General features: G+C 42.4%; 2 protein-coding genes across 4 annotated transcripts in view; one reads left to right on the top strand and one right to left on the bottom strand.

Moving 5' to 3' along the window:
- Window positions 1-965: 965 nt before the first annotated feature.
- The window catches only part of LOC147834897 (uncharacterized), a 125,988-nt gene continuing 102,116 nt past the window's right edge, over window positions 966-24,837 (bottom strand). For 2 of the 3 annotated variants that reach the window (XR_015502924.1, XR_015502935.1), the window contains 4 exons: window positions 8,789-9,017; window positions 3,772-4,125; window positions 3,397-3,579; window positions 966-3,261 (listed from right to left, as the gene is read on the bottom strand). The gene's annotated coding sequence lies outside the window, so the exon portion shown is untranslated. The remainder of the gene's footprint in view (window positions 3,262-3,396; window positions 3,580-3,771; window positions 4,126-8,788; window positions 9,018-24,837) is intronic. The other variant, XR_015502925.1, reaches the window with a different exon arrangement.
- LOC147841881 (uncharacterized) overlaps window positions 8,859-24,837 on the top strand; it is a 191,664-nt gene continuing 175,685 nt past the window's right edge. Inside the window, exons 1-2 of the mRNA XM_087272945.1 lie at window positions 8,859-8,970; window positions 19,017-20,870. Coding sequence (XP_087129071.1) covers window positions 8,859-8,970; window positions 19,017-19,873 — 969 coding nt within the window. The 3' untranslated portion in view covers window positions 19,874-20,870. The remainder of the gene's footprint in view (window positions 8,971-19,016; window positions 20,871-24,837) is intronic.

Below are 24,837 nucleotides of genomic sequence, written 5' to 3'. Positions count from 1 at the left end.
TTGTCAACTGACATAAAATCAAATAGCATTTTTTACGTGTTTTTTGATGACAATGTTAGATGTCAATTTGATGTAATTTTATCATCAAGGTAGTCACTTGACATCAACTCGATTAGCATTTTTGTGTTTTTTGACTCCAATGTTTAAAGTCAATTTGACGTCATTTTAACATTGTTAGTTAATTGACACCAAAACGATTAGCATTTTTGAAATGTTTTTTTGTATGTCAATTTGACATCAGGGCTGGGAAGCACAGTTTGCAATATAAAGTGCTTTTTCTTGATCACACTCATGCATGTGATGCTCTTTCACCAGTTCGTCTTGTCGTTGTTCTTCTTATCGGTGTGTTTTCAGAGGTGATGTCATTTCAGACCAGTGTGGCCCTGGGAACCATCCCACTGTTGCTTTATGGTGACACGAAGGCCTGATCCATTTCCTGCTTCCTGGCAGTGCGACTTGGCAGTGTCTACAGCTTAAAACCGGCATTTAGTGTCGAGAGCAGCCCGAACAAAAACCTTGTTAGCAGCAAGTCAGGCACTAATTAACCGGTATTAATTTGCCCTGGCAAGGAGACATCATTATAACACCCTGTAGAGGGAGGGAGACAGCGAAGTGCAAAAGACACACCACAGCCCAGTCCGAATATGGAGAACACTTGCTTGCATTGAGCGTGTTTTCTGGGAAAGAGGAATCATCGAAGAGTTTTATCAGGCCTCTGTGCTGCTTCAGGCCCCGACACGTCAGGAAATTTAGGACTTGGCAAGTCGGAGCCTGCTGAGTGACTTATTGCAGGAATCAGCAGTGATAAATTCTCACTAATGGTTTCAGAGGTTGAAAAAGTGTTGGGCTTGAAGGGGGCATGAGGAGAGAAATGAAAGGAATCAAACTTGTTTGTCTCTGAATTTCTGCATTCAGTGACTGGAAAGTGAGCAGTGTAAATGTCTGATGAAGACAGTAAGAGTCAATTGAAGATGGCAACTCATTTGATAAACACGTTTAAGGTTTCCTGTACACTGAATGCAATATGTTGAGTGAGTGATTATTGCATGTGCAAATTAGGAATTGCATTATCAGTCCCTCCAGAACTTTAACTATTTTTGAGATCAACAAAAACAATTTTTGCATAAGATAATGCCATGAGTATGATTATAACATCTTCGTAGGCTGCAAACATGAAAAAATGATACCTAAAAAACCCTGAAAGGACTAATTATGGCCACCCAGGCTCATTCTGAAAACGTAGCCCTGTGGACGTTTCTAATGGCCACGAAATATGTCCTGGGAGGTGCGTGTTTTTGCAGTTTTTGTTTTCGCGAATCCGCGAGAGGCCGCTGTGTGCACTTTTTGTATCTCAAATGCCTCTCGCGAGTGCCGTTAGCGCCCGCGCTGCTCTCACATGAACCCACCAGAGGCCACTGTCGAATGATCGTCTCTCCGACTGGCTGAAAGATTGACTGGGCGACCGGTTAATTGGCTGACCCAACCACAACCTTCCCTAAACACAACCAATTTTACCAATTGACCCGCCGCCCACCCGCTTACTTTCCTAAACCCCAACCAACGATTTACAAAAGGCCGTCCAGAAAAAGAAAAGCCCTGGTCTGGTTTTTACCACCTTTTCAGATTTAACCCCATTCTTACCGTGTTACGAACTTGTTCACCTTATTTTCGGCGTTCAGCCGATAAGCACGAAAAGGAACGGCGTCATACCGCCCTGTACCGTTCGCTTAAAAAATGAAATGCAGCTATACGTACCTCTGACTTCATAATTCGCAGTCTCCAGAAATGTCTGCGGCGCTACATTTTCAGAATGAGCCTGGGTTGGATTATGATCTTTTAAAACGTTTTTAAATACAAATTTAAATGAATAAAATGCTGGATTTCTATCTATTACATATTCAGATGTACACAAGAATATATAAGCACTCAAATGATTGATCAATCAATCATTCAAGCAATAAATAAATAAATAAACTCAGGCTCATTGTAGATATGTACCCAGGTCTACATTTCTGTGGACAGCAAAATAAGTGAGCAGAGGTACATCTGCACGCAGTTTTTGTTTTCGCAAATCCACCAGAGGCCGCTGTGTATGTTTTTTGATGATCTTACATTTGTCTCATGCGTCCTCTTCTTGAGGACAATATACACTTCAGCCGGCAAGGACAGCTTGCGGTCAACTAACCAACCGACTGACCCTCCCACACCCATCCCTGAACCCAACCAATGGTGTTTTCAATAGAAAAGAAAAGCCACTGCGACCGTGTGATTTCACCACATTTTTAGCTTATTTCTTTCTTTATATTTTTGCTTTTGTTTTACCTGGTTTCAGGAACCGTTCTTCACCAGACTCAAACTTCGTCATTGCAGTCAACTCCGCTCCATGTGCCAAGTCTGCCAACATATGTGGCGAGCTACTGGGCAAACTGGTAACACTATAAAAATCTGTCCGTATGGAGATAAGTGGTCAGCTTGTAGCACTAAAAGAAGCAGAAGCCATCTACGGCATCATATTGCCCTGTTGCGTTTGTTTTAAAGACGAAATGCAGGTATACGTACTTCTGGCTACATAATTTTCGCTGTCCAGAAATGAAGTCAGGGGTACATATCCACAATGAGCCTGTGTTGCAATATTTTCAAATTGTATTAATTTACGCTAACAATACACAACAAATAAACAACATTTTCAGATTTTACCACATTCTCACCCCGTTATTTACTTATTTATTTTATTTTTTGGCTTCTGTTTTTGGCTTATCTGCTTTCTGGAACTGTTCCTCACTGAATTCGACCCTCGTTGTTGTAGTCAGCTCGTCTCTGCGTTTCAAATCTTCCGACATATGAGGTGAGCCACTGGACAAACTGGTAACAACGGGAAAGCCGTCCATATGGAGCTTAGCGGTCTGCTGGAAAGTGCGAAAAGGCCTAGCATTCTTAGGAATACGTTATTTTAATTTTTGGAAGGACTTTCCCTTTCCCTTGGATCTGTAGACACCAACATTGCCTTATTCTGAAAACTTATACCTATATAGATTTCTGGAGGTCGCATATGATGTAGCCAGAAGTATGTATGGCTGCATTTTGCCCTTAAAATTAACACTACAGGGTGGTATGACTCAGTTCCTTTTCGCACTTTTGAGCTGATCAATCGATCAGTCGGGTCAATCGATGTTTTTGAAAACACTATCGGTTGGGGTTAGGGAAGGAGGAGGGCGGGTCAGTTGATCGGTCAGTCAGTCAACAGCAGCCCCTGGTGGATTTCTGCGAGAACAGCAGGCGAGAATGGTACTTGTGAGAGAAATTTGAGATCTCAAAAAGGCTGGTAGATTCATGAAAACAAATACTGCAAAAAATAAATAAATAAATAAATAAAAAAATAAAAAATAAAATTCCTACCTCCTGGGATGTATTTGGCGCTCCCCAGAAATGTATATAGGGGTACATTTTCAGATGGAGCCTGGGTGGGTAGATTTTAAAAAAGGATGTGTTTGATTGTTTTTCCATTGTGAATGACTCATTCCAGACCAGAGCACTTAAAAGAAGTGATATTTCCAGGTTTTGCCCTTTATCGTGAGAATTCTGTAAAACACAAATGACAAAATTAGGCATCAAAAAATAGGCTATTAACACTTTATTACAGTAATTACACAAAATCTGCGGCTTACTCTAAAAAAAATAATGTAGGACAAGAATCAAGGAGCACTAAATTAAACGTTATGCAATAATTAGTTAACAAGTTTGTAGCATATATATAAATATAACCGAACAAACCTGAATACATGCTGTTATGCCAATAAAAACAGCGATCAGTCTCACATCAGGTACAAATAAGTCTTTTAAGTAACAAATGCAGATATATTTCTTGCTGTGTTCTTGGAAGAGGTTTGCTGGAGACAGTGAGGTGTCGTTGAAGGCACTCGCTGGCAGATGTCGGGGAAGGGAGTCTGGACTTCCCACGAAGCCTAACTTTGGGCACGTTGCCACCAGCTGAGATTATCTTTCCTCTCTCACAAAGGCGAGAGCAATTCCTCCTCACTGAGAGATGTTAATTTAAAACGTCCTGCGCCAGAAGAAAGGCCCACGCTTGATTACAGCGTTAAAGCTGATGTTCAACTTTTATTTCTCCTGAAAAGTGTCGCAGTTAGAGATACAAAAACACACACACACACGCATGCACGCACACACATATACACACACATATACATACACACACACACACACACAGTTGACAGAAGCTCTTACATGTAGTGTACTAAAACTAGCAATAAATAATTAAATAAATAAACAAATAAATCTTTATAAATTCTTTAAAAAATCCTTAAAATGTTAAAATAAAAATAATAAATGATCAAATAACTAATTTAACTAATAAATACAAATGATTAAAAAAATCCTTAAAAATAAGTAAATAAACAAGCAAACAAATAAATAAATAAATAAACAAACACATAAATAAATAAACAAATAAATAAATCTTTGAAAGTTCTTTAAAACATTTTTTAAATATTCAAATAAAAATAAGTAAATAAATAAACAAACAGACAAATAAATAAATAAAAAAACTAATAAAAACAAATTTAAAAGTCTTTAAAAATTGTTTTTAAAAAAATCGTTAAAAGTATTTAAATAAAAATAATGAAATAAACAAATAAATAAACAAACAAACAGATAAATAAACACATAAATAAATAAACAAATAAATAAATAAATCTTTAAAATTTCTTTAAAACATTTTTTTAAATATTCAAATAAAAAGAAGTAAATAAATAGACAAAAAGACAAATAAATACATTTAAAAACAAATAAAAAAACAATAAAAAAATCTTTTAAAAATCTTTAAAAAATAATCCTTAAAAATATTTAAATAAAAATAATGAAATAACCAAATAAATAAACAAGCAACAAATAAATGAATAAATCTTTTAAAATTATTTTTAAAAAACTCCTCAAAATATTAAAATAATTAAGCAAATAAATAAACAAACAACAAATCTTTAAAAAACAATCCTTAAAATATAAAATAAAATAAATAAAATAAGTACATAATAATAATTATAATTATAATCATAATAATAAATCATATATAATCAATGAATAAATAGTATTTCAACTTAAAACTAGAAAAACTTAAAACTAGAAATTTTTAAAATGTTTTTCAAATTAGAATTATTTTTTATATAAACATATATACATCTTAAATAAGTTTTAAAAAATACTGTTCGTGTAAACTAAAATGCTCAAAACTATGCAGTTTTGTCTTTTTATATGCTTGAATATTACTTAATTTTAGTCAACTCTACATTTAAACTTGAATTTTTACATTTTAAACCTTTTAGTTTTGAGTTTGTCCACAGCTGAGACCTTTTTCACATACATTTTCACAGCACATTTAAAAAAATAATAATAAAGCTAAACTTATCTTGAAAGTATATATAATATGCACATATCATGTTTCATTTTCAAGTGTGAATGTGGTATTATTCTTAAAACTAGCATTGCAATCTAACTAAATATCACATTTTGCACTTCATATGTGAAATTTCTAATGAAATGTTGTGCAATATGAGATTAAATTAATTTGATAAGACCTATAAAAAATCTTAAATTAAGTTAAAAGCGTGTAAAATGTTTTACATTATACCATTTCTTATCTTTCACTGCAGAAAGCAAGACATACACACACACACACACACACACACACACACACACACACATATATATATATATATATATATATATATATATATATATATATATATATATATATATACAGTATATACACTTTATGAGATTTCAAGTTGTGCAGTCTCAGTTTTTTTTTAGTTTTTGTCTGAAGGATGGTATGGATGGCTGCTATGGGGGTCTTTCTCCAGGAACAATGCCAACAATTAAAATCAGATGTTACACATTCGCTTCGGCCTTGGGAAATCACACAGTGTAAGTCAAAAAAGCGTTTGGGAAATACACACGGTAGGGCTCTTCGGGGAGAGGCGCTATTATGCTGGCGTGTTTGCGTATGTCGTTTTTAACGTATCCATTAACGGCTGAATGCACACAACAGTAACTGATGTTGCTCTGTTTATCCAGCGGTGGGAGGATTGTCACATATGGGTTCTAGATTGTTCCCCCTATATCAACACTAGGCTACAGGGTCTTCCATAAAGGTCAGCGTAGACTCAAAAAAAGTATATTTGTTGTTTGTCCAAACTACTTATATAAAATAAGCTGAAACAACACAACTCTTGAAGGTTTTTGTGACAACTTTTTATTCCTTCATGTTCAAATGGTTTATTAATTCATTTTCTTTTCGCTTAGTCTCTTTATTAATCCAGGGTCGCCACAGCGGAATGAACCGCCAACTTATCCATCACGTTTTCCGCAGTGACTGCCCTTCCAGCTGCAACCCATTTCTGGGAAACATCCATACATACTCATTCACACTCATACACAACAGACAATTTAGCCTACCCAATTCACCTGTACCGCATGTCTTTGGACTGTGGGGGACAACGGAGCACACGGAAGTAACCCATGTGAATGCAGGGAGAACATGCAAACTCCACACAGAAACGCCAACTGACCAGCCAAGGCTCGAACCAGCGACCTTCTTGCTGCATGTACACTTAAATTTTATTAATTTAATAATTTTCCTTCTGGTTAGTCCCTTATTTATCAGGAGTCACCACAAAGGAATGAAGAGCCAATGTTTTACACAGCATATGCCCTTCCAACCACAACCAAGTACGGGGAAACACCCAGGGGTGGAAAGAGTACTGAAAAGTCATAGTAAAAGTACCATTACTGGCATAAAAATGTAGTGCAGTAGAGTAAAAGTATCTGTTGTAAATATTACTCAAAGCATTACTAAAAAGTAGCCCTTTCAAAAGTACTCAAGAGTAGTGAGTATTACGCTGTTAAAAGCTGATGCATGTACATGTAATTTGTGTAAAAAGTGTGTAAACGTAACATTCTGTAGTGCATTTAGTTATTGCCCAGCAGGCAAGTCCGAGGCCATGGTGCTCCTCCGGAAAAAGGTGGTTTGCCATCCCCAGGTTGGAAAAAAGTCCTTACCCCAGCTGGAGGAGTTTAAGTATCTTGGGGTTTTGTTCACGAGTGAGGGGAAGGATGGAACGTGAGATTGACAGGCGGACTGGTGCAGCGGCAGCAGTAATGCGGTCGATCTACCGGTCAGTTGTGTTAAAGAAGGAGCTGAGCCGAAAGGCAAAGCTTTTCATTTACCAGTCAATCTACATTCCTACTCTCACCTATGGTCATGAGCTTTGGAGTTTTTTTTTTTGTTGTTGAGCTTTTTAAAAACAAACAAACAAACATTTGGATAATTTAATAAACATTAATAAAAGCAATTGAATGTAATCAGTCACAGTAATTGACTCTGAATAGTTACCCTACTTATTACATAATAAATAGAGTGCCTTAGCTACTTTCATTCTTTATGTAGCAGGTATGAAAATTATAATTCGCTTCAAGTATAGAATTACACAAAATATGTATTTTATCTAATGTGTTAGTAAGTGTACCTGAGGTGTTTGTTAGTGTGTGTCTTTTCCTTTAAATTTCTAAGGGAGCTCACGCTGTTTAATTTCCTGTTTTGCACCCGCCTCTTCCCTTTCTGCACTGACTGCGCATGGGAGAGGTGGGTGTCTGCTAAGCTCCAATAATTCTTTAATCATCTTTACTTTATAAATAACTTTTAAAGCTAGTTTTCATGTTTAAATAATATTTATACCTTCATTTTTCACATATATTTCATTATTTTTGTGTTATCACTTAAATTGAGGCTTTGATTGACTTTAGCCTAACTGAAGCATGTGAATGCTAAATGCGTTGCACTTTACTTTTAACAGAAAAGCTGTAAGGGCGAAGACACACTGTAAAAGCTGTGCTTTTTGTTTATTCTCAGTGAGTAAAGAGCCGTCACAACTGCAGATCTCCGACTGGTTATTCCTTCATAAAACTAAGAAAACACAACGCAGACCCGGTAACATTTAATTCATTAATTTTCCTTGGCCATATACTATGGATTTGGATGGATTCGCTCTTCAGTGTTTGAACTCTCAGCACCCTGCTGAAAAATCCAGCTTAAACCAGCCTAGGCTGGTTGGCTGGATTTAGCTGGTCGACCAGGCTGGTTTTAGAGGGGTTTTGGCCACTTCCAGGCTGGTTTCAGCCATTTCCAGCCTGGTCTTAGCTGGTCAGGCTGGGAGATGACCAGCTAAATTTATTTGCCCTAGCAATGACTAGCAAGCAACATGCTAATAATGATTAGCTAAGTACTTTAACATGCTAGAAATGCTTACTAAACATTGAGGAATATCTATAGAACGCCACTTTTTTATCTATCTATCTATCTATCTATCTATCTATCTATCTATCTATCTATCTATCTCTATCTATCTATCTATCTATCTATCTATCTATCTATCTATCTATCTATCTATCTATCTATCTATCTATCTATCTATCTTTTCATACTTTTTAAAACTGTTTAAACTAAATAAACTATTACCAACAGGCTTTCTCAAGCCAGCCTAAAAGTTTGTCTCGACGAACTTTAATAATCTAGTTGTATTTGTCACTCTCATATCTACTAAAATATTCTTATAGAAAATAAATGGTTTATGGGAATGTTGATGCTGCAAACAACAAATCATGCAGTGCAGTTTCCAAACAGCGCCCCATCTAGACCAATTCATTACATTTTTCTCGTTTCAGACAAATATTTGTCCAGCAACTGGCAATATTTTGTGTGCAAATCCCTAGCGAGCACCTTTTTTCCCACAGAGCACCATCATCCCAGGAGGTAAATTGGCAGAAATCCTGTAATCCACTGGAGGGGGATGGAGGATCCACAATTACAGCACGACTACCTTGGGAACCGAAAGTTGGCCAAGGCCTCGCCGGGACCATTGGGCTGTCAGCACCAGGAGAAATTAACTGACATCAAACACCGTACCTCACAAGCTTAGACATGTCCAGCACACAATCACACACAAAAACTGAGGAGAGAGAGAAAAAGAGAGAGAGAGGGAGGGAGAGAGAGAGAGAGAAAGAGAGAGTGAGTTTAGATAATTTAGTAATTAATTTACATAATGTGACAACAGAATTTGCATACTATGATTATATACAGTATGATGCTTATAAAATGAAATGTTTGTCCTCCATTACTACATAGGAGAGTAAGAGTATAGAGATTACACTCATTTTATGACTCATACTAATTATTTTAGCACAATTAAATGAAAATCATCTATAATTTTCAACAATTTAGTGGATGTCACCTACTTGAAAGGCATAAAATGCTCAGTCAGCGGAAACCACAAGTTAAAACAGTTGTTGTCAAGTACGTAAATAAGCGATACTATCCAGTTATGATAATAACAACTGCAATTACAAATAAAATATTTAATAATGTATCTCAATATTTTGTTTTTTGGGCTGAAAAATTATACATTTACATTGAGTTAAAGGCAAAATTAACTGTAAGTCTGTTTCAAAAATTTTTCTTCAATATTGCATTGAAAACAAATGTGTGTGTGTGTGTGTGTGTGTGTGTGTATGTATATATATATATATATATATATATATATATATATATATATATATACATACATACATACACATATTTGAGCAGTATCATGCGAGTATATATATATATATATATATATATATATGTGTGTGTGTGTGTATATACACACACACAAATTTGAGCAGTATCACACGAGTATATATGTATGTATATATATATATATATATATATATATATATATATATATACATACACACACACACACACACACACACATATATATATAAATACATATATGCGATATGGCTGTATATTGGCACTGATGGGAGTTCGACGCAGTGGCATAGCAGACAGTGATGATTGTTTATTTACAAAGAAACAACTCCAAATGAGCATATTTAGTAAATTGGGGATTTTTATAGGGGGTCGGGGGAATCCCTTATTATGGTGGTCATATCCCTTATTTTCACATCCCAATGCAGACAGGTATGGTGATGTGTTCAATTAAAATATGATTTTGTTTTAGTTTTTTTAAGTAATAAACATGCTTTTACACTATACTGTATGTTTTAGAAAAGACACATGGTGAGAAGTATAGCCCTAAGCTGCAAAAAGCAAATATAAGAATTAAGTTCTTTAGGCTTTAGTGCCCTATTAAATTGCTTTTGGGTGAAAAGAATGTTTCGATTTCTTTGACCATCATGGCGATGTTATTACCTCAAATCTTAAACGTGCGCATATGAAAAACGTGGCCCAGCACACACTACAAAATAATATTAAGATTATCATGCCGTAGGAGCACATCACCTAATTGTGAACTAGTGATCACCTGAACTTACTTTATCAGTAGGCTAATTATTATTTATAACAGGCTGTGTTACGACTATTTGACCAACTGAATTAAATAAAATGAATGAATTAAATAAATAGGCATATCCGCACGCAAAGTGAACGGCTTATTATTTATCGTCTGTTCATTTTCTTTGTTCATTTCTCTTTCACACGCATGCAGAAAAAGTAATCTGCTTGTTTAAAAAAGCGCATTATGTCCACTAATGTCAAAGTCGAAGTCAGCTTTATTGTCAATTCAATCACATGTAGAGGACATATAGAAAATCGAAATTACGTTACTCCCAGACCCTAGGTGCCTAACATGTAATATTAATACAAAAAGTTGAGTTTTAAAAAAGAATTTACAATAAATACAATTATACATAAAATGTAGCCTAAAGATATAAATAAAACGTAGTCTAAAGAATAAAAAAGAACACAAATTTGTAAACAATACAATACACTTCAATGTCATTCATTCATTTATTTTCTTGTCGGCTTAGTCCCTTTATTAATCCGAGGTCGCCACAGCGGAATGAACCGCCAACTCATCCAGCAAGTTTTGACGCAGCGGATGCCCTTCCAGCTGCAACCCATCTCTGGCAAACATCCACACACACACATACACACACACACACTCATACACTACGGACAATTCAGCCTACCCAATTCACCTGTACTGCATGTCTTTGGATTGTGGGGGAAACCGGAGAAAACCCACGCGAACGCAGGGAGAACATGCAATCTCTACACAGAAATGCCAACTAAGCCGAGGCTCGAACCAGCGACCTTCTTGCTGTGAGGCAACAGCACTACCTACTGCGCCACTGCTTCGCCCCAATACAATGTAATGTATAACAATAATAATAATCATCATAAATATAGCTGCAAGCAGCAATTAAAGGGCCAAGCACTTTTGACCAAAAGGTGGCGCTGCTCCAGAAGTTTTTAAGGACTTTCAGGGCATGGGGTTGAAGATGCATACCATGTTTTGTAATGATATGTGAATATGTTGGTAAAATATAGCATTTTTGGCCAAAAATCGAAATGGGCGACGCCCAAAATGGCTGACCTGTAAAAATCAGACATCATTTGACTCGACATGCTCTGCCGGATGTAATGACACCAGTATTATGAGTTTGGGACGAAAGGTTGAGACGTTATAAGCCAAAAAGAAAGTTTTTTGTATCTCCGGACCACTAGGGGGCAGTGCGCCGAAACTCTGCATGTAACCTCAGACCCTAGTTGTCATAACACATACCAAGTTTGGTGTGAATCGGTGAATGCATTACGAAGATATCGTCTCAAGTCCATTTTCGCAAGTCCTTTGTTAAATTTGATCGCAAGTTAAACGAAAACGGTTGGTCAAATCAACTTGAATTCCAAAACTTTTGGCTGGCATGGTCTGTAGATCATGTGATTAAATTTTGGTGATAATCGGAGAAACGGCCTAGGACGAGTTCGATCAAATAGGTTTTTCGAAAAATTTAAAATAGCGTGAAAAAATTCATGACGGAAAATGACGTCATAGGGTGCGTTTGAATCGGACTGAGCCAAGGAATCAGAGAAAAAAAGAAATTTGATTGTAGCCCATTCGGTTCAAAAGTTATGATGATAAACGTATGTGAAAGTTTGGACAAGTGGTGGCGCTAGAGAGTTTGATTTTAAGACTTCATGTTTGGTCTGATTAATGTTAATACTGTCCTCTATCATTGTGCCAACTTATACAACTTTCCTGCATACACCTATATGGGCTGCCATTCAAATCCGGCGGAAGAAACGGAAGAAGAAGAAGAAGAACACTAACGCAAGCAATAGGTGCCTACGCACCTACGGTGCTTGGCCCCTAATAATTAGCTAATATATACATAATGCCGGGATGCGAGGTGCTTTGACTGGATATCTAGGTCTAAAGCAAAATTGTTACCTGTTGCACGGCATAGGCTAGCATATAGTGTGGAAAAATATAATGCACAACCTGGGATGCGTTTCCCAAAACCATCGTTAGCCAACTAAGGCCGCAAGGAACCTAATAATTCCAATTAAAAAAACAGATATTGTGCCTTTAATTGCAAGTAAAAAGAGCATTTTCATTTTTGTTGTTACCTCCACAATCTACCCTGCACGGCTCCTGTAATGACAAACTCACAGCTGTACTTGACAAAACCAACCAGCCGCCGTGAAGAGCCAAGAACCCGTCACTGCACCGCAGGCTGCACCTAAAGCAAGAGTCTGATTCATTAGGTAAACAGTCCACTATTAATGAAGGCAATTTCCCTGGCAGCTACGAGCTTACTGCAAACAGCAAAGCAAGCACAAACTGAAATATAAGCGCGACAGAGACGTCTGACTATGTTTTGATTTTACACTACGGGAGGTTGCGGGTTAAAGAACGACGGCAGAATCAGCAGCGCAGACTTTCAGTGTTTTGTGTGTGAGTTTTTCCTGAACACGACAACAGCAATATTTCTAGAAAACCATAAGTAATTGCAGGTGTCTGCAGACCATCTGCGCGTCTGTTTATTTCCACAGCTGTCGTTTCAGTTTGTTGACATATTTATTTACTTTGGCTTTCTTCGTCCTTTTCGTCGGAATCTATTAATTTGATCGTTTTTCTATGCTTGTCGGGATATTTTTGATCCCTAATGGACTCGTCATTGATCATTCTCAGTTTGTTGCAATAAATGTTACAAATAAGCCGATTTTTCACTGCGTGATGGATCGACGACTGCAACGCACACAACTGAACTCAATGCATTTCCAGAATAAACTATAGAGTGTGTGGATGCCTTAAAGTGATGCAGAGCTGGCATGATGTTTTGGCATGTCGTAGATGAGTTTCAGAGCCGGCTGTTTAGTGTGATAATGCAGCTGGTCTACGTTATGCTTAAAATGCAATATGGTTCAGCTCAAGCCTATTTGTATTGGCCATTTCACGCTGTGCCGTGTATACAATGCCGGGGCAGACGGGCTGTTGACAGGCTGTTTATTTAGAGAATGCACAGATGTAAGAACAACTCAACATAGGCCCTAAAACACTGTACTGTTTCTCTCTCGAGCAAGCAGGAACGAAAAACTTTGATTCGAAATGTGGACCTTACATGCGAATCGAAAGCATCAAGGTTTGGCTGGTTATTAAAGAAATAGGTCAAATGCAAATTAACACTCAATCACTATTTACTCTCCCTCAGGTTGATTCAAACATTTATGAATTCCCCTTTTGTTGAACACAAAAGAAGATATTTTGAGTAATGTTGGAAACCTCTAACCAATGACTTCCAGGGGAAAAACAAATACTATGGAAGTCAATGGTGATAGTTTTACTTTATAGAGCCCCTATACCAGGGGTCACCAATCTTGGTCCTGGAGGGCTGGTGTCCCTGCAGGGTTTAGCTCCAACTACCCTCAACATACCTGCCTGGGTGTTTCTTACCTAGTAAGACCTTGATTAGCTTGTTCAGGTGCATTTGATTAGAGTTGGAGCTAAAATCTGCAGTACACCGGCCCTCTAGGAACAAGTTTAGTGACCCCTGCCCTACACTCTCAGAAATAAAGGTATGGGAGCTGTCACTGGGGCAGTACCTTTTCAAAAGGTACATATTTGTACCTGAAGGGTCTATAATGGTACCTCAAAGGTACTTTTTAGGTACATGTGGGCAATAATATGCACCTTTGAGGTACCACTGGACTCTTTGGGTACAAATATGCAACTTTTGAAAAGGTACTGTCCCAGTGACAGCTCCCATACCTTTATTTCTGAGAGTGTATTATCAGGGCCAGAGCAAGCTCAACTGCCACTCTAGGCAGTGGACGATCACGCCGCCCTCAACCCCAATGTGAAAACGAAAGTGACCGGTTACGAAAATGAAGTGAGGTGTCACGGACCTCTTATATATATATATATATATATATATATATATATATATATATATATATATATATATATTCTTTTTTTACATATTTGCCAAATTATGTTTACCTGGAGAAAGTCTTATTTGTTTTATTTCAGCTAGATTTAATGCAGTTTTAAATTTTTTAAACACCATTTTAAGGAAAAAAATATTAGCCCATTTCAGCAAATTTTTTTGACTGTCTACAGAACAAACCATTATTACACAATAACTTGCCTAATTACCCTAACCTGCCTAATAAACCTAATTAACCTAGTTAAGCCTTTAAATGTCACTTTAAGCTTTATTTACTGTCATCATGGCAAAGATAAAAAAAATAAGTTATTTGAAATGAGTTATTAAAACTATTATGTTTAGAAATGTGCTGAAAAAAATCTGTTCACCGTTAAACAGAAATTGGGGGAAAAAAAACGAGTTCTTACAATTTGGGGGGGCTAATAATTCTGAATTCAACTGTAAATATATATACAGTATATATGTTTTTTTGTTGTCATGTATTGAATAGATATACTGCCACTTTTCTAATTAAATGACATTCATATAAATATATATTTTTAAACTTCCATGCTTCCATTCCATAATAATAAATAAAAAGTATTTTTTTAATACTACACACAACAATGTTTCCCCTTCGGTTGGGGAACTTCAGTGCCATGAATGGGAGGATTCGGATCAGAAGCCGCTTATCTGGAGAGTATTGAACGGGCCAAAGAATGAAATTAATTGGCAGCGTAAGCTTGCGCAGGTGTGCGACATCTGCAATTATCTCAGCATATAAGCACACCTGAAGCCAGCAGACGCCATCCTTTTCGCTTCAGATCCTTTCTGAGTGAGTCGATGAGGGTTCCTCTTGCTGATCAGCACTTCAGAGCGAACGAGTGTGTCTCCCGGTCCAGAGTGGGTCTTCGCGGTGGCAGACGGTCGAGCTGGGTTACTCCCTTGCCTGCGGTTCTTTGGGTCCGGTCCTCCAGAGCGGTGCGTATAGTTGCAACTTTCCTAAAAGAGCAACACAGTCGTGCAGCACGTCCTTTTCAGGATGGCGCTCCGACTGTGCGTTTCTGGATGCGGGGGTTTCCTGTCTCCGGATGATGGACACGATCACTGCATTGCATGTTTGGGGGTCCAGCATGTTAATGCGGTGCTCGCGGGCGGTTCATGTCGTCATTGCGATGCCATGACCGTTGCACAGCTAAGATCGCGGCTAACTTTCGCAAGAGAGCGAGCCACCCCAGTTGCCTCCTGCTCTAAAAAAGCAGCGGGCGCTCGGGCAGATCTGAGGGTTTCAGCGGGAGCTAATCCGCCGCCCACGGGCTCGCGGACCTCTCGCTCCTCACGGCGCTCCATCCAAGCTTCGGGTGGTGAGAGTGATCCGTCTAACCAGATGGTAGCTCTCACACTCGCTGACACCGGAGATCAGATGTCCTCCGCGGCATCGGAGGGTGGGCTTTCACTGTCCGACGAAGATCCGGACCCGCTCGCCCCCTCCGGGCAGGTGAGCGCTGTCAAATCGGATCCTGAAGCGGACATGTTAGCCGTGCTTTCCCGGGCTGCTTCGGCCGTGGGGTTGGAGATGGTTTATCCCCCAGCTCCGCGGCCGGACCGACTAGATGGGTGCTACGTAGAGGACCAGAAGGCGAAGCCTTCGAAGCCTCTCGTCCCCTTCTTCCCGGAAGTGCACAGTAGGCTCACGCAGTCCTGGAGGGCACCTTTCTCTGCCCGTGCTGCGAGTGCCTCCGCCCTCACCGCCCTTGACGGCGGAGCTGCCAGGGGGTATGAGGCGATCCCGTCAGTGGAGCGCGCTATCGCGGTCAATCTTTGTCCGCGCGGCGCCTCTACGTGGCGGGGTTTGCCCCGCCTCCCGTCCAAAGCCTGTAGGTTGTCTGCCTCCCTCGGAGCCAGAGCTTATAAGGCTGCGGGCCAGGCTGCTTCTGCTTTGCACGCGATGGCCACCTACCAGCGCTACCAAGCGCAGGCGCTGGCCGAGCTGCACGAGGGCGGGTCCAACCCAAGCTTATTACATGAGCTGCGCACCGCGACCGACTATGCTCTTCGGACTACTAAGTCCGCCGCGTGTGCGCTGGGGAGGACGATGTCCACACTTGTGGTTCAGGAACGCCACCTCTGGCTAAACCTGGCCGATATGCGCGACGTTGACAAAGTTCGCTTTCTTGACTCGCCCATATCCCAGGCTGGCCTGTTCGGCGACACCGTCGGTGAATTCACCCAGGAATTCAAGGCGGTGAAAGAGCAGTCGGATGCGATGGGCAATGTCATCTATCGGCGTGGCCGTAAGCCCGCTCCGCCCGCCGAGCCATCCACTTCCGCTGTTCCTCGCCGAGGGCGCCCGCCAACGAGTGCTGCCCCGCCCCCGCCTGCGCCTCCGGCCAAGCGGGCGCGGCGTTCACCTCGAAAGCAGGCAGCCCCTCCTGCCCAGGGCGCCGTTAAGTCCGGTAAACGGACCGCGAAGCGTCCCTGAGACAGGCCATCCGGAGAAGAGGAAACTTGCTCTTTCCCCGCTGGAGGGCGGGGCCCCGATAACAACGGTACTTTTCAGTGCCACCAAAACATCAGTAAAAGAGCACTTTTTCCCTTCCCCGGATGTGACTGCACGAGTTCTGCCAGTCCGGGACGCGCTGCCTTCCGGCTCGCAGACTCTACGTGCTTCGCCAGTGGCTCACGAGCGCTGGGGGGACGGTCTCCCTTTCCTCAGCCCTCCAGCCCCCTCTCCGGAGTCAGGGTGCGGAGCCAGAGCGAATCGCTCTCCTCCAGCTCTTCCGCGGGACCCTCGTGCTTCCCGGATCAGCACACCCACTCCGCGCTGCCCCACCGCTGGTACGTCAGCGATTGTAGCGATGACTCCATTAGCGAGGGCTCTGCCTGCCTGGTTAGCGCGGGCCAGCCCCTCGCGGTGGCTCATACGCACAATCAAACTCGGTTACGCGATTCAGTTCGCGAAACGGCCCCCCAAGTTTACGGGCGTGTATTTCTCCAGGGTCAACCCCCTGTCCGCCCCTGTCTTGCGAGAGGAGATTGCTGCCCTCCTGGCGAAGGGTGCAATCGAGCCGGTTCCTCCAGCCGAGATGGAGAGTGGGTTTTACAGCCCATACTTCATCGTACCCAAAAAGAGCGGTGGGTCACGGCCAATCCTAGATCTGCGCGTTTTGAACCGCTGTCTGCACAAGCTGCCGTTCAGAATGCTCACGCAGAGGCGCATTCTCCAATGCGTTCGTCCTCGGGATTGGTTTGCAGCCATAGACCTGAAGGACGCGTATTTCCATGTCTCCATTCTTCCACGCCACCGCCAATTTCTGCGGTTTGCGTTCGAGGGTCGAGCGTGGCAGTACAAGGTCCTCCCCTTCGGGCTCTCTCTGTCTCCGCGGGTCTTCACCAAACTCGCGGAGGGTGCCCTAGCGCCCCTTCGGCTCGCGGGCATTCGCATACTCAATTATCTCGACGACTGGCTGATTTTAGCCCACTCGCGGGAGCAATTGATTATGCACAGGGACAAGGTGCTTCGGCATCTCCGCCTACTGGGGCTTCAGGTCAACCGAGAAAAGAGCAAACTCGCCCCCGTGCAGAGGATTTCTTTTCTCGGGATGGAGCTGGACTCGATCACCATGGTAGCGCACCTCTCCGAGGAACGCGCTCGCCTGTTGCTGAACTGTCTGAGGGAGCTCGACAGCAAACTAGTGGTCCCACTGAAGTTCTTTCAGAGGCTCCTGGGGCATATGGCATCCGCAGCCGCCGTCACGCCGCTCGGGTTGCTCCATATGAGACCACTTCAGCACTGGCTTCACGATCGGGTCCCCAGACGCGCATGGCACGCGGGCACACACCGGGTCTCGGTTACTGCGCTGTGTCGCCGCGCCCTCAGCCCTTGGAACGACCCCTCGTTCCTACAGGCCGGTGTGCCTCTAGGACAGGCGTCCAGCCATGTTGTTGTTTCAACAGACGCTTCCAACACGGGTTGGGGGGCCGTGTGTCGCGGGCATGCGGCTGCGGGCCTCTGGAAGGGTGCCCAGCTGCATTGGCATATCAATCGCCTAGAGCTGTTGGCAGTGTTCCTCGCTCTCCACCGCTTTTTACCGGTGCTGGAGCGGCAACACGTGCTGGTCAGGACGGACAGTATGGCGGCGGCGGCGTATATCAACCGCATGGGGGGTATGCGCTCTCGCCGCATGTCTCAGCTCGCCCGCCGTCTGCTCCTCTGGAGTCACCCGCGGCTGAAATCGCTGCGCGCCATTCACGTCCCAGGCACGCTCAATCGTGCAGCCGATGCGCTCTCACGACAGCTGTTACGCCCTGGAGAATGGAGACTCCACCCCGAGTCTGTTCAGCTGATATGGGCGCGATTCGGGGAGGCCCAGATCGATCTGTTTGCTTCCCCCGAGAACGCTCACTGCCAGTTGTTTTTTTCCCTGACCGAGGGCTCTCTCGGCACGGATGCACTGGCCCACAGCTGGCCTCGGGGCATGCGCAAGTATGCGTTTCCCCCAGTGAGCCTGCTCGCGCAGTTTCTGTGCAAGGTCAGGGAGGACGAGGAACAGGTTCTGCTAGTTGCGCCCCTTTGGCCCAACCGGACCTGGATATCAGAGCTCTCACTCCTCGCGACGGCCCTCCCCTGGCGGATCCCTTTGAGAGAGGACCTACTCTCTCAGGGACAGGGCACCATCTGGCACCCTCGCCCCGATCTTTGGAACCTCCACGTGTGCTCTCTTTCCTTCAAGAGAAGTTGGACAGCAGGCTGTCGCCCTCCACTCTCAAGGTTTACGTGGCCGCCATCTCTGCTTATCATAGCGCGGTAGCTGGCGGCACCGTGGGAAAGCATAACCTGGTCATCCAGTTCCTTAGGGGTGCTAGGCGAATTAATCCATCTCGCCCCCCTCTCATGCCCTCTTGGGATCTCGCCCTCGTTCTCACGAGTCTGCGATCCGATCCCTTTGAGCCACTCGAATCAGTATCTCTAAGATTTCTGTCCCTGAAGACAGCTCTGCTGGTTGCGTTGGCCTCCATCAAGAGGGTCGGGGACCTGGAGGCATTTTCGGTCAGTGACTCGTGCCTGGAATTCGGGCCGGATTACTCTCACGTCATCCTGAGACCCCGCCCCGGTTATGTGCCCAAGGTTCCTACCACCCCCTTTAGAGATCAGGTAGTGAACCTGCAAGCGCTGCCCCCGGAGGAGGCAGACCCAGCCCTTTCTTTAATTTGTCCAGTTCGCGCTCTGCGCATTTATGTGGACCGTACTCAGAATTTTAGATCATCTGAGCAGCTCTTTGTCTGTTATGGCGGTCGGCAGCAGGGAAGTGCCGTATCAAAACAAAGATTATCCCACTGGATTGTGGATGCCATTTCACTCGCTTATTCGAGTCGAGGTCAGCCGTGTCCCCCGGGAGTTCGTGCACACTCCACTCGGAGCGTTGCATCCTCTTGGGCGCGTGCACGCGGCGCCTCTCTAACAGACATCTGTAGAGCTGCGGGCTGGGCGACACCCAACACATTTGCAAGGTTTTACAATCTGCGAGTGGAGCCGGTTTCCTCAAGGGTATTAGGTAACCCTTTGGTGATTGAGGAGACAACTCGGTAGGGTGTTGAAACACGCTTGCGGCGCCATTCTCCCTAACACGGAGGTACGTGCGCCTTTTTTATCTGTCAGTAAAGTTCCCCGTCAGGTGAGCCCTGCAGATTCCTCCGTGGCCCCCAGCACTGACTCAGCGGAGGAGTCACTTGCTGGCCCACTACGTTGTAGGTCTGCCCGCTGGTCAGCCCGCGTTTTGGGTATAGGTGCCTGCTATGCGTGATCCCCACTAGGCGATCCCATATGCTTATTCCGCCACGGTTAAGTCCCCCCCCTGGGTGGACCCGTGTCTTCCCTCTCCGCTAACCACTCTTTTGCTATGCGTACTCCCCCTTTTTAGGGCTAGTCCATAGGTAAATTCTGCCATCTATCCCCCCCTTGGGTAACGGATGGCCTCCGCAGCGTCCTCCCTATCGGGATTGCACGCTTCCCAACGTACTGTCGTATTTCCTAGAATTATCTAGATGCTCACGACTTCCCAAAAAATATATCTAAATCCGTAAAACTTCTGTTGAAGTAGGATAAATTAGGGCCAGGGACACGTTGGAGGACCGCGCCCCCCATGATGTGGGTGCGTCACGCTTGCTTGACTATCTCCTCATCGGGGGTGTTGGTAAGGTGCAGTCATTATGGCGCTTTCCATATTCTCCCATTCATGGCACTGAAGTTCCCCAACCGAAGGGGAACGTTCGAGGTTACAGAAGTAACCCTTCGTTCCCCGAGGAGGGGAACGGAAGTGCCATATTCCGTCGCCATAATGACTGTCCCTTAGCTGTTTGAAAGTCTCTTCAGCTTAAAAGGATGGCGTCTGCTGGCTTCAGGTGTGCTTATATGCTGAGATAATTGCAGATGTCGCACACCTGCGCAAGCTTACGCTGCCAATTAATTTCATTCTTTGGCCCGTTCAATACTCTCCAGATAAGCGGCTTCTGATCCGAATCCTCCCATTCATGGCACTTCCGTTCCCCTCCTCGGGGAACGAAGGGTTACTTCTGTAACCTCGAACGTTCTATCTGTCAGTTAAAATGAGTACATTCTGTAAGTGCTTCTGTCACTGTGTTTAATCCTTTCTGTGCAAGACTGTACGGTATAGTTAATGCCACACGAACTGTAAAGTGTTTTATATTGGTAGTTCATTTTGAAATAAAAATAGTGAAATGTTCGTTAAGAGTTACATTTTTCTGTGCGGATGAGGTCAACGTTGAGAAAACCCGACTGCTCCTGACATTGGAATGCAATTGATATAAGGTTATCTACATCAAAGAACTGCAAATAAGCAGATATTATAACAATTTATCGACAAACACACACCTGGTTCTGTGTCTGTCCACGGCTGTGGTTTGCTGATCAAATGAAAAACAAGACGGGGAGGAGCCAAATGCTGCCGCTGTTTTCATATCAAATTTAAAGGGGACTGAGGCGATAATTCAGCACAATCTCACGGCAATTCGTAACTTTTTGATTTAGTGGCTAATTCGTATAAATTCGTACAATCTAATTCGTAAAATTTAGTACGATTTGCTCATCACTGTGACGGTTGGGGTTAGGGGTGGGGTTGGGTGCCACGCCTCCTTTTTCAAATCGTACATATGTGTACAACTGAACTTTTACGAATTTGTACGAATTAGCCTCTAAACTGCCAAAACGTAAAATACTCACGTTCCCTTGTGAGACCAGAGTGGATAATTTAGTGTACAGCATATGAGCTAATCGCAAAATTTTTAGGGGGGCTGAGTTGAAATATAGCTACAGCCCCCTTAAAATAGGTCTAGCAACGCCCATAGGTGTGTCCATGCCCTTTGGTAAAGGCGTTTAATCAATTAACCCCTTCAATTGCGTCCATTATAATGGATATCAGCAGACATCCTTTTTTCTAAAATATGGAACATAATTCAGGTCTGAAGGGGTTAATGATTATTATATAACCTGCAGAAAAGAGTGTTTCTCTAATTTTACCTTCTTATCTACAACAATACTGTAAAAGTTTATAAAGCATCTTTAGTCTTTTGAATGTGTAATTATGCAAGCATATGAGGATCAAATTGACTATAAAATGAATGTGAAGGATGTGACAAGATGATTGACAGGGCATGTAACGAAGTAACAGAACTGTCCATTAATGACACAGAAGTCCATCCCACAGCTTGTCAAAAGTATGTACTGCTACTTCACAAAAACGAGTACATACTTTTTAGGGTGTGGTGTAAGTAGGTGGATTCAGACGCAGTTCTTCAACATGAGGGTGAGGTTCAGTTTCAGCTTCTTCAGCAGGCAGCAGAGACTAGAGCTCTCCAGACTTAAGCAGGTGGTTCTTATTTGGCCTTTGCACTGTCTAATTATTCAAGAGCGCCGGGATACTATACTGTGCTGTAGTTCAGCGTCTTGCACCTGTCAGCTGGTTATTAACACCAGTGCATTTCTCTTAACCCAACACAATTGCACTGACCGCCCCAACTGCTTCGTCTGGCTGTGTTAAGCCTGATTTATACTTCTGCGTCAAGTGACCGGCGTAACCCACGGCGCAGGCAACGCGCGTGGCTGTGCATTTATACTTCTGCGCGCTGTCTCTGTTGGTCTGCATTAACACTTCCGAAACGCTAGTTGGCAGTGAGGTGTAAATGTTCCTCTGTGTCGAGTTTCTTCGCTTCTGTTTTGCGTTACCTGAACACTTCCGGGATGTACAAGTGGCTCAAACTCGCTCATTTTGAGGCAGGAACCGGCAGACGTGCAACAACTTTAACTATGAGGTAAACACAAAACAAAACTTTCCATCCGGAGCTCCTTCACGGGACTCCACACTTGTAAACAATCACTCGCGCCATTCGCGCGGCTCTCGGTCCCGCCCAGGAAGTTTGGCAGATTATGGCATAATTGATATCTGTGTTGTTGGCATGACCCAAGGAATAATTTGATTCACCAAAATAGACATATGCGGGGAAATGTTAGTACCAAATTTGTAAGTTTCATTAATAATGGCTAATGAATGTCTTATAACTCTTGACCCTTAGGTGGCGCTGTCACCAAATATTTTTAGTGTGGTCAGTGTGAGCCGACAATGACAGACCCTAAAATTGGATGTTATTATCTTCAACCATCGCAGAGATACAGCATCAGATGTAGTTTGGCATCATGCCATCACTTTTGTTGGTGCAGTAAACAAAAAACGTTACACCTATCAACATTAGATCAATAAATTTTTGTCAGCACATTCTGAAGATGATCTAAGTTGGTGCAAATCAGCCAAACGATGAAGGAGGAGTTTGAAAAAGTTTTTGACGTAAGGCTGTATGGCAGACAGAAGGTTCAGTTAATTGAGGTATAATTGGTATTGATATTCTCAGGACAACCCAAAGAATGTATCAAGACAAGTTTCATAACGATAGGCAAAATTAGTCAAAAGTTAGTAGCATTTTTAGAAATATCATCATAAAGTTTGACCGAAAGGTGGCGCTGTGACAAAACTTTGAGCACCTTCAGGGTACAGATTCGAAAACATATAAAATTCACCAATGCATCCGTAAAATATAACACATTTTGACATAGTTCGACATGTTCCGCCGGATGTAAAGAGACCAATTTTTTTACATTTTGGACAAAGGGTTGAGAAGTTATAAGCAAAAGAAGCATTTTTTGTATCTCTAGACCACTAGGGGGCAGTGCACCAGAGCTCACTTCAAACCATGGTTGTGATAACATACAAGTTTGGTGTGAATACGTCAATGGGTTATGGAGATAACACCTTAAGTCAATTTTCGCAAGCTCTACAATAAATTTGTTCGCAAGCTAATCAAAAACGGTTCATCTAATCAACTTGATTTCAGTAATGTTATGTCGGCATGGTCTGTAGATCTTGTGATTCAATTACTAATTTATTGGTGAAAATTGGAAAAATGGTCTAGGATCAGTTAGTTCAAATAGGTTTCACAAAAATTTTGAAATAACGAAATAATTATTATGACGGAAAATGACGTCATAGAGTGCGCTTGAATTGTCTTGAGCTATGGAATCAGAGGAAAAAATTTAGATTGTAGCTCATTACGTCCAACAGTTATACCAATAAACATAACTGAAACTTTGGACAAGTGGTGGAGCTAGAAAGCTTGAATTAGAGAGTACAAATTTGTCATGGTTGAAGAACAGACTGTCCTCTATCAGTGGACAAATGGTTCATAGGGCTGCTTTAGACTTCCAGAGTAGAAGAAGAAGAAGAAGAGGAAGCTGGAAGAATAATAATAAGAATTAAAACTGGTGGTGATATATATTAAAAAACTGAGAAAATCACTGATTTACCCCAAACTTTTTTCCTTCAGCAGGTGGCGCTATGACTGTAACTCAATATTGGCATGTAGATGGCTTCAGGAGAGGAATCTCATTGAACCTGCAAAGTTTCAGGCTGATCAGACATTGTTCGGCAGAGTTATAAGCACCTGGTGAAGCACTGAACTTTGTCAGTTGGCCACGGACACGCCCTTCCACGAAAACTCTGGATCTTCCAAATATAGCATCACAAAGCCCTTTGAACTAAACTAATGGAACATGGATTTGATGTGATAAAATATGCAGGAGGAGTTTGTTACGCTGTAAAACGTCATTTCCTGTTTCCAGCAGATGGCGCTATAACTATACCTGGGTATTGGCATGTAAACGTGTTTACGTCAGGACTGTTATCAAACATGTGAATTTTGAGGCACTAGATCTTCGCAATTTAACGTCGCCAAGGCCTTTAGGTGACAAAACCCAATATTGGTGTTGATCGGATAAAATCCCTAGGAGGAGTTCGTTAAAGAACAACGCCTAGAAATGGCAAAAACACTTTTTTGCCACAGATAGTTAAAAATATCTGACTTTTTCTTGGGTGTGAGATTTTGCTCCAAGAGACTTTTTTGTAGGTATTAGCATGTTTAATGTTCGCCAATTTTCGTATCTGTGCGTTAATCGTAGCTTGGGGGCTAGTCTATCAAATGTGTATAGTT

Source organism: Danio rerio, chromosome 11, assembly GCF_052040795.2.
Source record: "Danio rerio strain M-AB ecotype USA chromosome 11, GRCz13ab, whole genome shotgun sequence".
Classification (NCBI taxonomy): Eukaryota; Metazoa; Chordata; class Actinopteri; order Cypriniformes; family Danionidae; genus Danio; species Danio rerio.
Note: the sequence above shows the minus strand (reverse complement) of the source record. Positions and strands in the feature narration are given on the sequence as shown.